The 17505-nt window shown below is 41.2% G+C and overlaps 1 protein-coding gene and 1 pseudogene across 3 annotated transcripts in view; both read right to left on the reverse strand.

The window, feature by feature from the left end:
- SARNP (SAP domain containing ribonucleoprotein) overlaps positions 1–17505 on the reverse strand; it is a 64175-nt gene that overhangs the window by 12708 nt on the left and 33962 nt on the right. Inside the window, exons 8-10 of one of the 3 annotated variants that reach the window (XM_059683178.1) lie at positions 17396–17421; positions 15143–15287; positions 14156–14895 (exon numbers count right to left, since the gene is read on the reverse strand). In XM_059683178.1, coding sequence (XP_059539161.1) covers positions 15183–15287; positions 17396–17421 — 131 coding nt within the window. In that variant the 3' untranslated portion in view covers positions 14156–14895; positions 15143–15182. Of the gene's footprint in view, positions 1–14155; positions 14896–15142; positions 15288–17395; positions 17422–17505 lie in introns of those variants that run through there. The other 2 variants (XM_059683176.1, XM_059683177.1) reach the window with 2 other exon arrangements.
- Positions 15294–16479, reverse strand: LOC132227727 (large ribosomal subunit protein eL19-like; annotated as a pseudogene).

Consider the following 17505-nt stretch of genomic DNA (forward strand, 5'->3'; position numbering starts at 1 on the left):
AAGACCATCGGAAAACACATATATAATTACATATTGTTTTTGTGATTAATCATTATGCTTTAATTATGTTCAATTTGTAACAATGAAAATACATCCTGCATATCAAATATTTACATGACAATTCATAACAGTAGCAAAATTACAGTTATGAAGTAGCAACAAAAATAATTTTATGGTTGGGGGTCACCACAACATAAGGAACTGTATTAAAGGGTTGCGGCATTAGGAAGGTTGAGAACCACTGTTGTAGATGGAAAAAACTTGTGTGATCCTCTTAGTCATTATGTTTCATTGATCAAGGGCTTATGAAGGAATTAATCCCTTCCTCCCCTTCATCTTTTTTTTTTTTTTTTGGTTAATCCTCACCTGAGGATATTTTTCCATTGATTTTTAGAGAGTGGAAGGGAGGGGGAGACAGAAACACCAAGGTGAGAGCAAACACATCTATTGGTTGTCTCCCACACACACCCTACCAGGGCTGGAATCAAGCCTACAACCAAGGTATGTGTCCTTGACCAGAATTGAACTACTCTGCAGTCTGAAGGTCGATGCTCTATCCACTGAGCCAAACCAGCTAGGGCCCCCTTCATCCCAGATTACCATTTTTCCCAAAATGATTTCTCCATTTGAAAAATTGTATTCTTGCTCTGGCCAGTATGGTTCAGTAGTTAGAGCATTGACCTACGCACCAGAGGGTCACAGGATCAATTTCCAGTCAAGGCATGCACTTGGGTTGCAAGTTCCATTTGATTCCTGCCCTCAGTTAGGGTGCATGCAGGAGATAACCAATTGATGTTTCTCTTTCGCCTCTCCCCTCTCACACCCCCTCCCTTCCATTCTCCCTAAAAATCGATGGAAAAAATATCCTCACTCCTTGGGTGAGGTTTTTTTGTTTTTATTTGTATTCTTTTAACTTATATTAACCACAAGAAAATAAGAATGGGCTATGTATGTGATTGATAGATATAGTGATTGAGAGTGGCTATCAGAAAGGATGAATTTTAAGGAAAAACCAAGACCCAACCTCACATAGCCTTCAGTATTTCTTGGAACATTTCAGGCCCAACCAAATTTAACCAGTCCTTTAAATCCCCTTCTAGTTCATAATAATCTGAAAATAAATATTTGGCATTTTTCATACTGCTGTTTCTCTACCCAACCATTGGAATACACCTTTAGGGGTGAGGCTGTTTAAAGAGGAAACAATAGGGGAAACTCTCTGACCTCAGTTTATACCCTCATCTGGTTCTTCATTTGTCCCTGCTGAGGAACAGAACTTGTCTTTTGTCTGTAACACAAATACATCTTCACCTCCCTCCCTTTTCATTCCCTCCCCCTCCCACCCTCTCTTCTCACTGCCTTCTGTTATGGGTCCAATCAATGATGTCATTATGTGTGCCATTCAACTGCTGTTAAACCACTTGGCTATAGGAATTTTGAAGAGCAAAGAAGCAGAATGGAATTTTTCTCTCCCCTGCCCAGGGCTCTTGAAAATGTATTCTAATTTTAACTAGGGAAGTAGGAGTCAGGCTTTTCTTTGCTCAACAACTTTTACTCTACCACTGTGCCTTAACTTTCAAGCACACACTTTTTACCTCGCTGGGTATGAAGAAAAATTTGACATGAAATATTAGGAATAGAAATTGAACACTTTAAGAGGAAAAGCTTCAAAAATTGGGAGAAGTTGAAATTTTTTTTTTAAATATATTTTATTGGTTTTTTACAGAGACGAAGGGAGAGAGATAGAGAGTTAGAAACATCGATCAGCTGCCTCCTACACATCTCCTACTGGAGATGTGCCCGCAACCAAGGTACATGCCCTTGACCGGAATTGAACCTGGGACCTTTCAGTCTGCAGGCCGACGCTCTATCCACTGAGCCAAACCGGTTTTGGCACAAGTTGAAATTTTTGATGCTATATTAACATTTATGGCTGGTGGTTTGCCCTGTTTACTATAAATTGGATCTTTTAAAAAAATGTTTTTATTGACTTAGAGAGAGAGAGAGAGAGGAAGAGAGAGAAAGAAACAACGTGAGAAAGAAACATCAATTGGCTGCCTCCCATTCGCACCCCTACCAGGGTCCAATCCCACACCCTGGGCATGTACTCTGACCGGAATCAACCAGCAACCTTTAGGTGCATTGGACAACGCTCAACTAACTGAGCTACACCAGCCAGGGCTACAAATTGGATTTTTGAGAAGTTTGTTATAGAGGGCTTATTCTTCCCTAAGGTACATAGTTGAGACCACTAGGATCTTGTACCTTTTTGATTTTTCCCTCTCTGATTTTGTTCATTTAGTTTGAACCCAAAGAATAGATAAAAAAGTCAGATAAAAAATTCACTTTTTTCTATTTCCCCTGCGCAATACCCACCCTCACTAATGTCTTTGCATTCCTTCTAACATGTCAGAACTGATAACTTTGATAAAAAACAAGTTTTATGCCTTTCTCTGGTCTCCCTGTAGTCTTTGCTCTAAGAGTAAACATAGCCTGGGAAAGGAGGGGAATGCTGGGTTTTGTTGAGTCTGTTTTACTTTTAAATATCCTTCAGTTGTTTTTGGCCAACTAAGTTCTTGGGGTGGGATTATTCTTCACGTGTTGGGTTGTCTACAGTGAAATGTGAACTATCTGAATCCACGTCTGTCCATCCTTCGAAATCTGCATGGGAGAAGAAATTTGGGCTTTTTTTTCTTTTCTTTTTTATTTATTTTTTATTTTATTTATATATTTTATAAATTTTATTTTTTTATATATTTTATTGATTTTTTACAGAGAGGGAAGGAGAGGGATAGAGAGCCAGAAACATCAATGAGAAATATCGATCAGCTGCCTCCTGCACGCCCCCCACTGGGGATGTGCCCGCAACAAAGGTGCATGCCCCTGACCGGAATCGAACCCGGGACCCGAGTCCGCAGGCTGACGCTCCATCCACTGAGCCAAACCGGTTCTGGCTCTTTTCTTTTTTAAAAAATCTGTGTGTGTATGTGTTGTTATTTTTGCTGGGAGGGGGGAATTTTGGTGTTCAAAGGGCTCCTCATGATGTGAGAGGTGTACCAGTACAGGAATGTTTAAGATTTATTTTAATACTTGATTAATACTGTTCTTTGGGCTGACACTGATTGGGAGAGGTAATATTTTATTTTTAGGGGTCAGTTCAATTCAGGTTTAATAATTACATGATAATTCATTTTTCTTAATATACTCATCAAAATAGTAAAGTTGCTTTTCATGCTTGATAGCCAAAGTTGGTCAGAAAAAATTCAGTATTTTGGAGATGGAGATGGGGATGAGACAGGGTATCAGATTGGGAGATTTTATACGGGGATATTTGGTGGTGGGTGATGTCTGCAAACTAGCAAAGAGCCTCTCTTAAATAAAATCTGAGATCTTATTAAGATCTAGAAAATGTTAACTTTTTTCCTCCCCTCCTGTACCTTTGCTGCTTTTTCCCCACATTTTCAAAAATTAATTATTTTAACCAAATCTACCTTCTCATCCCTACAGCAGATTCTTAGGACAAAAATAGAAATGTACTTTCAGATTGTTCCACATTTGGAGTTCGTATCAAATATTGAATCTTTTTAAGTCCCTAGCAGTGAATGTGTGTTATTGAGATTGTTTGAAATGCTTAGTGTCTGGATTTTAGGAAGTATTTATTGAGGGAGGAGTTTATTAAGTTATAGAGTAGAGGGATGCAGTTATATACAGAATTTTCACTATTATGCTCATGCTTAGATATGAAATGGTTGAGGAAAGAAAACTGGAAATGAACAGAACTATATATAAGATGAGAGGCCTTATATGATGGCCCTCTTTAGCACTCTAAATGACAAGCGAAACACATGGTCCTTAACATTTATCTGTTCTCCACTTTATTGACATTCTCTCTTTTAACTCCGTATCAGTTCTGTAGGAAAAAATACCTTTGTGTGCATCAAAATAATTGCCTATCTTTTTTCTCCACATACCTGAGCTGTTCCCTGAACTTGTTTTGGCATGTTCTTCCTTTATTGAACTCCTCTGGTTTAAAAGTGTCTTTCTGTTTCTCTATTTGAATTCTAAGAAGGCAGCAAGACAGGTGTGTGTTAAGGAAGAACGCACGAGTCCGAAAGGGGTAAAGAATTATGAATTTATTAGGTCATCTGGAAAACCAAATGGGCTGAGCTTTGGCGACGTGCGTGCAGTGGTTCTCAACCTTCCTAATGCCGCGACCCTTTAATACAGTTCCTCATGTTGTGGTGACCCCCGATCATAAAATTATTTTCGTTGCTACTTCAAAGCTATAATTTTGCTACTGTTATGAATCGTAATGTAAATATCTGATATGCAGGATGTATTTTCATTGTTTGCGACCCACAGGTTGAGAACCTCAGCACTAAATGAAACTTCAATTTCTAGACTCGAAAAAAATAGTGAAGATGCTAAAACTATTAAAAAGGCCCAACTTCTCATTATTGATGAATGCACCATGGAATCCAGTCATGCTATAAACGCCATAGACAAATTACTAAGAGAAATTTGAATGTTGCATTTGGTGGGGAAGTTCTCCTTCTTGGAGGGGATTTTCGACAATGTCTCAGTATTGTACCGCATGCTATGCGATCGGACATAGTACAAACGAGTTTAAAGTACTGCAATGTTTGGGGATGTTTCACAAAGTTGTCTCTTACAACAAATATGAGATCAGAGGATACTGCTTATAGTGAAATGGTTAGTAAAACTTGGAGATGGCAAACTTGATAGCAGTTTTCATTTAGGAATGGATATTATTGAAATCCCCTGTGAAATGATTTGTAATGGATCTATTATTGAAGCTACCTTTAGAAATACTATATCTATAGATAATATAAAAATATATCTAAACGTGCAATTCTTTGTCCAAAAAATGAGCATGTTCAAACAGTAAATGAAGAAATTTTAGATATACTCGATGGAGATTTTCACACATATTTGAGTGATGATTCCATTGATTCTACAAATGATGCTGAAAAGGAAAATTTTCGCATTGAATTTCTTAATAGTATTACTCCTTTGGGAATGCCGTGTCATAAATTAAAATTGAAAGTGGGTGCAATCATCATGCTATTGAGAAGTCTCAATAGCATTACAAAGACCTCAAGCATGGGGTCTTTGTAATGGTACCAGATTTATTATCAAAAGATTATGACCTAACATTATCGAAACTGAAGTATTAACAGGATCTGCAGAGGAAGAGGTTGTTCTGATTCCAAGAATTGATCTGTCCCCATCTGACACTGGGCTCCCATTTAAATTGATTCGACGACAGCTTCCTGTGATGCCAGCATTTGTGATGACTATTAATAAATCACAAGGACAAACTCTAGACAGAGTAGGAATATTCCTACCTGAACCCGTTTTCGCACATGGTCAGTTATATGTTGCTTTCTATCGAGTTCGAAGAGCATGTGACATTAAAGTTAAAGTTCTAAATACTTCATCACAAGGGAAATTAGTCAAGCACTCTGAAAAGTTTTCACTCTATTTTTTTTAAAATATATATTTTATTGATTTTTTACAGAGAGGAAGGGAGAGGGATAGAGAATTAGAAACATCAATGAGAGAGAAACATCGATCAGCTGCCTCCTGCACACTCCCTACTGGGTATGTGCCCGCAACTAAGGTACATGCCCTTTACTGGAATCGAACTTGGGACCCTTGAGTCCACAGGCCAACGTTCTATCCATTGAGCCAAACCAGTTAGGGCAAAGGTTTTCACTCTTAATGTGGTGTACAGGGAGATATCAGAATAAGTTTAATCACTTTATCAGTCATTGTTTGCATCACTGTTGTTTTTATATCATGTTTTTGTTGTTTTCATATCATTTTTATATCATGCCTCTGTTGTTGTTATATCCTTTTGTTACTATTTATTAATAAATTTATATATTATTTTCATATACATTTTACTAATTTCCTTTCATCTCTCACACTTCTATCATAGAGAAAGGGCAAGTAGCAATATTAAAATATTTCCGCTAATTAATTCCCTTTTAATGTGCATGAATTTCGTGCACTGGGCTACAAGTCTAGATATAATCAAATAGTCCTTCTAAAAGAGAGTGAATGGAGACCAGACTGCCATTGGTTAGCCACTGGGTTTCGAATACTAGAAGACAGTGCCCTCCTGTGCTTGGAAATGACTCATTGTCCCAGCTTCCTCTGATATCTCAACACATTTTAGTGACAAGCTCATCAAAAACAAGGCAGTGGTTAGAGCATCGGCCCACAGACTGAAGGGTCTCAAGTTTGATTCTAGTCAAAGGCAGGTATCTCAGTTGCAGGCTCAATCTCTGGCCTCCGGTTGGGGCTGGTGCAGGAGGCAACCAATCAGTGTGTGTGTGCATCTCTCTCTCCCCCTCCTTCCACAGTCTCTCTCTTTCAAAAAAAAAGTCAATGGAAAAAATATCCTTGGGTGCGGATTAACAAAACACAAGGTAGGTCTAATTTCTCTCTCACTCTGAAGTGGTTTATTCCCAACCAATGGGTGAGTTAAAATATGTAATTACTAGAGGCCCAATGCAGGAAATTTGTGCAAGAGTAGGCCTTTGCAGTGAGGCAGCTGCCTAGATCCCTCCCTCACAGCTGTGGCGGCTGCAGCCCTGGCTTAGTCCCAGAAGGATGTCCAGTCTAATTAGCATATTACCCTTTTATTATTATAGAAGATATGAAAGGCTCATAAAAGTAATCACTGCAGCCACCCAAGAATTTTCTAGCTCCCAGCCTCATCAATAAGAAGTGGTCAGTGGAGGGATAGTTTGTTTTCAACCTTTATATTCTGACACTGTGTAACTTAACACAACATTAACAGGGAAGAAACTGGCAGAAATCACAAATCTGAGGAAAGCAGCCTTCAGAGTTTATAAGCCTTAAGATAAATCATTAGCATAGTTACCTATCTGAGAGCTATATGTAGGGAAAACCCAGTTAATATTCTAGTAGAGAAGTAAGGAAAATGTATTAAGATTAATAGGGATACAAGAAGTTTATATTTTCTGATACCATTAATGAATAAGAAGCAGCAGCTCAGCTGGTACAGCTCAGTGGATTGAGCGTCTTCCCATGCAGGGAGGTCATGGGTTCAATTCCTGGTCAGGGCACATGTCCAGGTTTCTGCCCAATCCAGGTGGGGGGCATGCAGGAGGCAGCTGATCGATGTTTCTCTCTCATCGCTCTAATGGATGCAGCAACACATGCTTTTCTACTTAGTGCCTGGGCTTTTTTTTTTTTTTTTTAAATATATTTTTTATTGATTTCAGAGAGGAAGGGAGAGGGAGAGAGAGATAGAAACATCAATGAGAAGAATCACTGATCAGCTGCCTCCTGCACACCCCCCACTGGGGATCAAGCCCGCAACCAGGGCATGTACCCTTGACCGGAATCGAACCTGGGACCCTTCAGTCCACAGGCCGACACTATCCACTGAGCCAAACCAGCTAGGGCGGGGCTTTTTTTTTTTTTTTTTTAAGATACTTAACCCAGCTGGATTTCCTGTAAGACCTAGACCTAAAGTATCAAGTTTACTTTCCTAAATGTGCTAATAACAAAACAACTCAAATCAGCTACTTCAGTTAACACTATAACTCTAGGCCCAGACTTAAGTTTTTACCAAAACTGATGTCCTATGACTGATACACAAGGTAGGGCAAAAGTAGGTCTACAGTTGTTCGCATGGCAAATGATTAATAAATAATAATACAAGAATAAACTCTGTGTTTCGAATACAATTGTAAACCTACTTCTGTCCCACCTTATACTAGGTGTATTGGTTAATAATGCTGATTTTTTTCAATAGATGGAGTTACACATATGTTGCTATATATGCAATCTGATATGTATGCTATTTGTTGTATTGATAGCAAGCTTCAAAACTTCATGTCAAATTTTCTGAAGGTGTTAACATAACAGATATTTTCACGCTTAAAAATGTCGAATTTCGTGCCAAAAAAAGAGCATGTGCGCGAAGTTTCAATTCATTACTTTATTTTGAAGAAACGTGCTACTGAATACTTCGGGAAGCTTATGGTGAACATGTTTCATCTCAAGATACTTGTGAACGCAAGTTTAAACGCTTTAAAAGTGATGATTTCGATGTGAAAGACAAAGAACATCGAGGTCAACTGAAAAAGTTTGAAGACCAACAATTACAAGCATTACTGCATGAAGATGCGTGTAAAACTCAAAAACAACTTGCAGAAAGATTAAACATTGCTCAACAAACAATTTCCGATCGTTTACAAGCAATGGGAAAGATTTTAAGGGAAGGAAAATGGGTGCCACATCAACTGAACAAAAGACAAATGGAAAACTGAAAAGTCATCAGTAAAATGTTGCTTCAACGGCACGAAAGTCTTTTTTGCATCGAATTGTGACTGGCGATGAAAAGTGGATTTATTTTGAGAATCCCAAACGCACAAAATCATGGGTTGATCCAGGTCAACCATCAACATTGACTGCAAGGCCAAATCACTTCAGAAAGAAGACAATGCTCTGTGTTTGGTAGGATCAGGAAGGTGTGGTGTATTATGAGCTTCTAAAACCAGGTGAAACCCTTAATACTGATCGCTACTGACAACAAATAATCAATTTGAACCATGCTTTAATAGTAAAACGACCAGAATTGGCCAGAAGACACGGCAAAGTAATTTTGTTTCATGGTGACGCACCATCACACACTTCAAAACCAGTTAAAGACACATTAAAAGATCTTGCCTGCAAGTATTAACCCACACACTGTATTCACCAGACCTTGCTCCTTCAGATTACCACTTGTTCCGATCGATGACACATGCACTTTCTGAGCAGCACTTCAAAACATATGAAGAAGTGGAAAATTGGGTCTCTGAATGGTTTACCTCAAAACAAGAAAAGTTCTATTGGGACAGTATCCACAAATTGCCTGAAAGATGGGGAAAATGTGTAGATAGCAATGGACATTACATTGAATAAAGCATTTTTGATGTTTCTCTTGAAATTATCATGTTTTCTTTGATTACAAAATCTGCCATTACTAACTGGTACACCTAGTATATCAACTGATCTGGCTTCCCACCTATTCCTTCTATCCATTTCTCATTCCTTTCAGGGATGAGTTTCTTATGTGCCAGGCAAGTGCTGTCCTTCACCAATAGAACTAACCCAAACACTATTTTTCTTGGGAGGCATGACAAAGTGACAGAAAACAACAAAACAACCAGTAGAGCACAAGACTAAAAACCTAGCTGGTGATCAATCAGAACCAATCAGGCAGAGGTTATTTATCTAGGTTCTGTTTTGTTTGAAGGGTGGGAGGTTTCTAAGCCACAGTCACCATGAGACTTACACGAGAAAAGGCATGCCATTCTAGCCTCAAATAGCCCAAAGAGTTGGAGGGACAATTTACAACCTCTTGTGTAAAAAATGTCTATAAATGCCAGTGCCATTCTTTGCCCTGTCACTTCCCATTATCCTAAACCAACAGGATTCTATTCACTGAGACTTAAGCTAAAAACATGAATGGACAGGCCTTTCTTGGGCAGGCAAAAGAGGTTTTGTGCATAGTATACTAATGGAATATATGAACAGTTATACAAAAGTCAGCCTAGGAAGAATAGCTGAGATTCAGTGCCCTCAATTTTATAATATGGTCAAGCTATAAATCTAAAATATGATCAGATTATGACAGTTAAAAAAGAAATCAGCCATAAATACTATTAATCCATGGTTCACTTCCTCTCATACACTTTCCCTCTTTATCATATATAATAAATATATACTTATTATATATGCAGCAAAATCTACTGAAGAGAAATAAGCAAGCAATTGGAGTCTTAACCTGGATCAAGTAAACACAAACCCTGTGCAATGGAGATGACAGGAGGTGGGTTTCTCATTGTACTTTTTAGGATATTAGGATGAAGAAGAGGCATCTCCACACCATCTCCTAACTTACCAGTATTGGCATCATCTCTACATGAATGAGATCTGTGCCTAACGAACCGTAAAACTTAAAGCAGGTGTCTAAATTATGTAGGAGGATGTTATACTAGAATCCAGGACCCCAAAATAAGGTGGACAGAATGCTGATCTGGCTGTTCCATAAAAATAAACTTAATCATGTCACTACCTTGGCCAACCAAACAAATACTAGGTAGAAAATCAGCTCTGGTGATAAAGAACAGTTATACATAAGACAAACAGGCAATTGTCACTGAGAATATATCCAGTTTGCAATTTCAGGCTTTGGATATAGGACACTAGGTTCTAGGAAACAAGTTACTTGAAAAAAAGAACACTTTCTTTTATCTTACTCCTTTTCCTCCAATTCCTCTCTTTCTATAAATTCAGTCTAAAATAGTTTATATTCTAGCCTGGCCAGCATGGACCTATGAACTAGGAGGTTAAGCTTCGACCTATGAACTAGGAGGTCAGGGTTTGATTCCTGGTCAGGGGACACGCCCAGGTTGTAGGCTCCATCCCCAGTGTGGGGCACATGCAGGAGGCAGCTAATCAATGATCCTCTCTCATCATTGATATTTCTATCTCTCTCTCTGAAGTCAATAAAAATATAAAAAATAATTAAAAATGAAACTGTTTATATTCTACAAGTACTGAAAAATTCTGGGCTACAAAAACAGGAATTCAATTTATGTGGTCTGATAAAGGAGTTCTATGCTACTTCCAAGTATAAAAGCTGTGTGGGAGACATAAACTAGACTTGAGTAGTTTAATACACATGTGGCTATTCAATTAAAAATTCAGTTCCTCAGTTACACTAGCTATATTTCAAGTGGCCAATAACCACATATTGCTAATCATTACTATATTAGATAACAGATTATTAAATAGAACAATATTCTATAGACTATTTCTATCACCACAGAAAGTTCTACTGGACAGTAGCAGTCTAGACAGCAAAATATCAACATTTTCTAGGACATTTTAGTGGTTTATGGGGAAAATTAGAGCAAACTGTTAAAATGAGGATGATTATGAAAACCAGGATTTATGATCAATGTATATGGAACTTATACTCAAAGAAGACATCTAAGAAAGTTACAAACCTCCAAGCAAAGTGGTATCTGGAAGAAATCATATACTCTAGTACAGTGCTATTCAAAATGTGATCTGCTTCCTGGTGCTGGTCCCCAAACTGTTTGTTACCACTCTGCAGTTAAATCCAGAAATTGGGAGTGTTTAGAAACTTCTAGAGTAATTTAACATTGCTGTGACATTTTAATTTTATTGTATTTTACAAAAGTACCACTCTGCAATAAACTAGAAATTTAAAAAAGCTAGTCTTTGCCTGGGCTGGTAGCTTAGTGGTTGGGACATCACCCCACACACAAAAGGGTTGAGGGTTTGATTCCTGGTCAAGGAAAAAAAAATAGCTAGTTTTGCCACAGAACTTGAGAGAAACACTACTCTAGAACATATGTGTGACAATGAATATGATTAGAGAACAGAGCTCATATAGTCAGAGTTCTGCCAATTACCACTATCCTATCTAATAAAAGAGAAACATGGTAATTAGTGTACGTCCGCTACCCTTCCCATTGGCTAATCAGGGCGATATGCAAATTAACTGCCAGCCAAGATGGCGGCCGGCAGCCAGGCAGCTTGAAACTAACATGAGGCTTGCTTGCTTCAGTGACGGAGGAAACCAACGTTCCCCGCCTGCCTTGATGGCCTCTGAGCTTGCAATTTGAAACATAGTTACAAACATAGAAGCTAAACAAAACCCCAGAAACCTGCTTTCAGCAGCCGGGATCTCAGAGCTGGAGTTGATACAGTGTTTCGATTAGAGAACACAAACAAACCAGATATCTGCTTTCAGCAGCCGAGGCCTAAGAGCTGGAGTCAGAGCTAAAGCTGGCCCAGAATAAAAAAAAAAGAAAAAAAGGAGCAGTTGGGAGCTTCAGTCACCCACCAGCCTGAAAACAGCCCTCAGCCCCTCACCCAGACTGGCCAGGCACCCCAGTGGGGACCCCCACCCTGAAGGGTGTGTGACCAGCTGCAAACAGCCATCATCCCCTCATCCAGGCTGGCCAGGCACCCCAGTGGGGACCCCCACCCTGATCCAGGACACCCTACAGGGCACACCAGCCGGCCCCCACCAGTGCACCAGACATCTATCCTATATAGTAAAAGGGTAATATGCCTCCCAGCACCAGGATCAGCGGAGCTGCGAGGCCTCCTGGCACCGGGATCAGCGTGTCAGGGGGCAGCGCCCAAACCCCGATCGCCCTGCGGCTCTGTGTGTGACAGGGGACGGGGCCACAACCTCCCTATCCGCCCTGCTCTGTTCGTGACAGGGGAAGGCACGCCAACCCCCTGATCAGCCCTGCTCTGTGCCTGATAGGGAGGAGCTCCCCAACCCCCTGATCGCCCTGCGGCTCTGTGTGTGACAGGGTGCGGCGCCCCAACCCCCCCACCCCACGGGCCCTGCTCTGTGTGTGACAGTGGGTGGCGCCCCAGCCCCCTGATAGGCCCTGCTCTGTGCCTGATAGGGGGGAGCTTCCCAACCCCCTGATCACCCTGCGGCTCTGTGTGTGACAGGGTGCGGCGCCCCAACCCCCCCCACCCCCACGGGCTCTGCTCTGTGTGTGACGGGGTAGAGCCATAACCTCCCCATCGGCCCTGCCCTGAGTGTGACAGTGGCAGCGCCCCAACCTCCTGATCAGCCCTGCTCTGTGGGTGATAGAGGGCGGTGCCCCAACCCCCTGATCCGCCCTGCTGTGTGTGTGACAGGGGGCGGTGCCCCAACTCCCCTATCGGCCCTACTCTGTGAGTGACAGGGGGGAACTCCCCAACCCCCTGATGGGCCCTGCTCTGTGAGTGACAGGGGGCAGCGCACCAACCCCGATTGGCCCTGCTCTGTGCGTGACGGGGTGGCGCCGCAACCTCCCCATCGACCCTGCCTTGAGTGTGACAAGGGGCGGTGCTCCAAACCCCCAAATGACCCTACCCTGAGTGTGACTGAGGGTGGCATCGCAACCTCCCGATCCGCCCTGCTCTGTGCATGACAGGGGGTGGCGTCCCAACTCCCCAATCGGCCCTGCTCTGAGCCCGACCAGGGGCTGCACCTAGGGATTGGGCCTGCCCTCTGCCACCCGGGAGCAGGCCTAAGCCAGCAGGTCGTTATCTCCCGAGGGGTCCCAGATTGAGAGAGGGCACAGGCCGGGCTGAGGGACCCCCCTCCCCCCTGAGTGCACAAATTTTTGTGCACCGGGTCTCTAGTCCTATATAATAAAAGGGTAATATGCAAATTGACCCTAACAGCAGAAAGACTGGGAATGACTGGTCACTATGACACACATTGACCACCAGGGGGCAGACGCTCAATGCAGGAGCTTCCCCCTGGTGGTCAGTGCACTCCCACAGGGGTAACTCTGCTCAGCCACAAGCCAGGCTGCTGGCTGCCAGCACAGCAGAGGGAGAGGGAGGGGGAGGGGGAGGGGGAGGGGGAGGAAAGAGACGAAACATCGATGTGGGAGAGATACATCGATTGGTTGCCTGGTTGCCTCCTGCATGTGCCCCAACCAGGCAGGGGATTGAACCTGCAACCCAGGTACATGCCCTTGACCGGGAATTGAACCAGCAACCCTTCAGTGAATGGGCTGGCGCTCTAACCATTGAGATACTGGCCAGGGCATTACTCCCATTTTTATAGATGAGGATCAAATAAGTTTAATATTTTGCTCAAAGTCACAAAATCAACTAAGGTTATCTCCTTCGTGTTCTGCTCATGGACTGGCAAAATCAGGTCAAATATGGAGAAAGATTATAGGGAAATGAAAAGAAAAGCTGATGTCCCTGAATTGAAACACTATCAAAATAACCCAAGTGGCCTGGCCAGTGTGGCTCAGTGATTGAGTGTTGACCTATGAACCAGGAGGTCACAGTTCAATTCCGGGTCAGGGCACATGCCTGGGTTGCAGGCTTGATCCCCAGTAAGGGGCATGCAGGAGGCAGAGCCAATCAAGAATTCTCTCTCATGATTGATGTTTCTATCTCTCTCCCCCTCTCCCTTCCTCTCAGAAATCAATAAAACACACACACACACACACACACACACACACACAAAACAACTCAGGCAGACAGTGTATGTGAGGGACAAATTCCTCTCAGGAATGTGTCCATGTGAGCTGAGTAGTAGGAGGTACAATGTTCAATTTAATTCATTTTGATGGAACATACGAACATACATAATTCCTTAGAAGAGTGAAGTTATTGCTGAGATTCTCAGACACCTAACCCTCATATACAAAAGGAGATAGATGAAATCCAGGGCCACACATCCAAAGCATCCTTTCCCTTGGCCATCTAGCAAAACACAAATGACTTTGGGTTTATAGTAATTCTTCCCAATTAAGCTGCACGTGGTTTAAGAATCACATACTCTGCCTTTCTCTCGACTCCTAAATTGTAAAAATTTCACACAAACCAGCAAATACTCCTATTGAACACCTATGGTTTCAGCATCAAACTGAGCACACAGAGCTGATGTTGTATTTCTGGTAAACACAAAAGGAAGGGAAGATGAAACATAGCTGTAAGCAAGATTATGAGTCGTTCTCCCCCACTCCTCCCACTGCAGGTACAAGTGTTTACTTCTTAGTGTTCAGTTTTTTTCCTGAGCAAAAATATAACCAGTAACTAGTCAGGTCAATTTTTTCCTATGAATTTCCAAAGAGCTCAATATTTCTATGCTCAAATGGGAAAAAATAATTTAAAAAAATTTTTTTTTCGACAACCAAGAGAAATACAGAGCATGCTCAAACAGCCTAAGTAGAAGTTATGAAAACAATCTGGGTGGGGGGGAACCAATTAGCTTTGTGAAACAATTTCTGTAATACAATCAGTAGTCAGTGAGAGGAGATGAGAGCCAAAGGCCTGTGTGAAACAAAGTGTTACATTCTTTTTTTTTTTTTTAAGTATATTTTATTGATTTTTTACATAGAGGAAGGGAGAGAGATAGAGATAGAGAGTTAGAAACATCGATGAGAGAGAACAATCAATCAGCTGCCTCCTGCACATCTCCTACTGGGGATGTGCCCGCAACCCAGGTACATGCCCTTGACCGGAATCGAACCTGGGACCCTTCAGTCCACAAGCCGACGCTCTATCCACTGAGCCAAACTGGTTTCGGCCAAAGTGTTACATTCTTAACCTGGTAGTCCCTAAGCTGTTCTAACATTGCAAAAGCAGTACTTTACCTTTCTGGAGATTGAAGAAACATTCAAACCAAATCTTTGAGCTCTTTCCTTTAGCTTGTCCAGGTTAACCTACAAAAACAATGGGGGAAAACAAACACCAACAAAAAACCAACCTATATTTTAAAAAACCAAAACAGAAAATACAGAAGGCAGAAACTATGATCCAATGATAAGAGTTAAATAAGCCTACATCAAAGATAATCTATGTGCCAAATTAGGACAGAAAGCAGCACCCGTCCATGCCACTAATTATTAAAAAGGCTTCTTTTGGAATGCAGTGACAGAGTCGGCCCTACCACCTTCATTCATCAAAGGTGGCAAGAACCTCATGAGGGTTTAAGATCAAAGTAGGACAAACACTGCTTGAAAAAGCAAACAAATGTCTAAATCATCACCTCCTAAGTCCTTCATTCACAGTCCAAAATCATCAATTCCTATAGTCTCTGCAAATAGTTCTTAACTCTATCTCTTAGCAAAAAGATATCACTGCACTTGAACTTTCTTTAGAAGACAAATCTACCACCAGTACCCTACTCAATTTTCTTGGAAGCCTTGATATATCAAGATTATCATAGGCATATTTAGGACATTTTCTTTCTTTTTAGGTAGAGGAAGGATATTTTGAATGATTAATGCATGTAATTGCTGAGGCCACTATGTACAGGTAAGAGAGGTGGATATTTCTTTATCTCTTCCCCCTTGGACAGAGTCTTGATGATTTCCTCCCTCTTGGCCTGGAGCCATTCTTCATGGAGCTTGCGTGCTTCCTTGGTCTTAGACCTATGGGCCTCAGCCTGGTCAGCCAGAAGTTTGCTGAGTCTCGTCTGCCTTCCTTCAGCTCATGAATGTGTTCCATAAGAATCCGCTTGTTTCTGAACATGTTACCTCTCACTTTCAGGCTGTGATACATGTGGTGGACAATCTTCTTAGATTCACAGTATCTTCTAAGCATCTGGAAAAGAATTCTCATCCTCCTCATCCAGGCTACCTTCTCAGCCATTCAAGCACTGGCAGTACCCTTTGGTTTACCTCAGCCATATGCCTGCCCTTCTTGCAGGCCAAGGTGTTTTTCAGGGATCAAGCTTGGGGAATGGACAATCACAGGCTTCCAGATCATCAGTCCATCTTTGATCAACTTCCAGATCTGCTGATGGGAGTTGGCAATGGCGATTTCATTGGTCTCACTGGGGTCTAACCCAACCTTCTTTTTGCCACAGAAAAGGACACTGCAGCCAAGCCTCTTCTGAAGCCTGAGCAATACTCATGTATGTGGACACACCGGTAAAAGTATTTGGAAAATTTTCATTACTACTACCACTAAAAATAATGAACTGTAACCACAAAAGCAGAATTCCATAAAGCTGAACATATTTCTTTTTTTATAGTAAACACTGACCTTTAAAATTCTATTTTTATTATTATCATATTTTAAATCCTCACCCGAGGATATGTTTTTATTGATTTCAGAGAGAGGAAACGGGAGACAGAGAGAAAGAAACATCAATGTGAGAAAGAAACATCAACTAATTGCCTCCCGTACATGCCAACCAGGGATTGAACCGGCAACCTGGATATGTGCCCTGACCGGGAATCAAACTTGGACCTTTCCATGTACAGGATGACACTCCAACCAACTGAACTAAGGACAAACTGAACATATTTCACCACATCACTTATTTTCATTTTCTAATCATGCCTACTAGTCACAATGGCCCAGAAGTGTCTTATTCTACTAGTCTTTATTCTGATTTTACATTTACTAGGAGTGCTGAAAAATACCAGTATCTATAAATAGAACTCATTAAGTTGCTTTCACAGATTTTCTTGTGGTAATTAAGAATTAGACATTATCAAAGCCACTGGACAAGGCCTAAAACTGCAGTACCATAAAACAAAGAGTTACACGGGCTGTCCTCTAACAAAATCTATTCATTTGTTCAAGAGGAGTGGTAGGAAAGGGGATGTCTATAGTATTTTTGAAGACATGGAAATTTTCCTGACCTCTTGGTACCTCTAACAATTCTCTTTATTCAGGACATCAAACATTACTGAAAACAGTTACCAAGCTCATATGACCTCAGTTTCCTTTGACCTGGGGAGGAGAAGTCTCTCTAACTTTTATACTAACTGGATAGAGTTAAGTTTTAGCTCTCAAGGTATAAAATAAGATTTCTTACCATAGGCTTGGTGTCAGATGACAGGCCTAAAAAAAGAGAGTTTTATTTAATATTTTAAAAAGTCATAAAGGAAGCTCATAGTCTTCAAATCAAGTCAGACAGCATAGAAA

The sequence above is a fragment of the Myotis daubentonii genome, chromosome 2, assembly GCF_963259705.1.
Source record: "Myotis daubentonii chromosome 2, mMyoDau2.1, whole genome shotgun sequence".
NCBI classification, from domain to species: Eukaryota; Metazoa; Chordata; class Mammalia; order Chiroptera; family Vespertilionidae; genus Myotis; species Myotis daubentonii.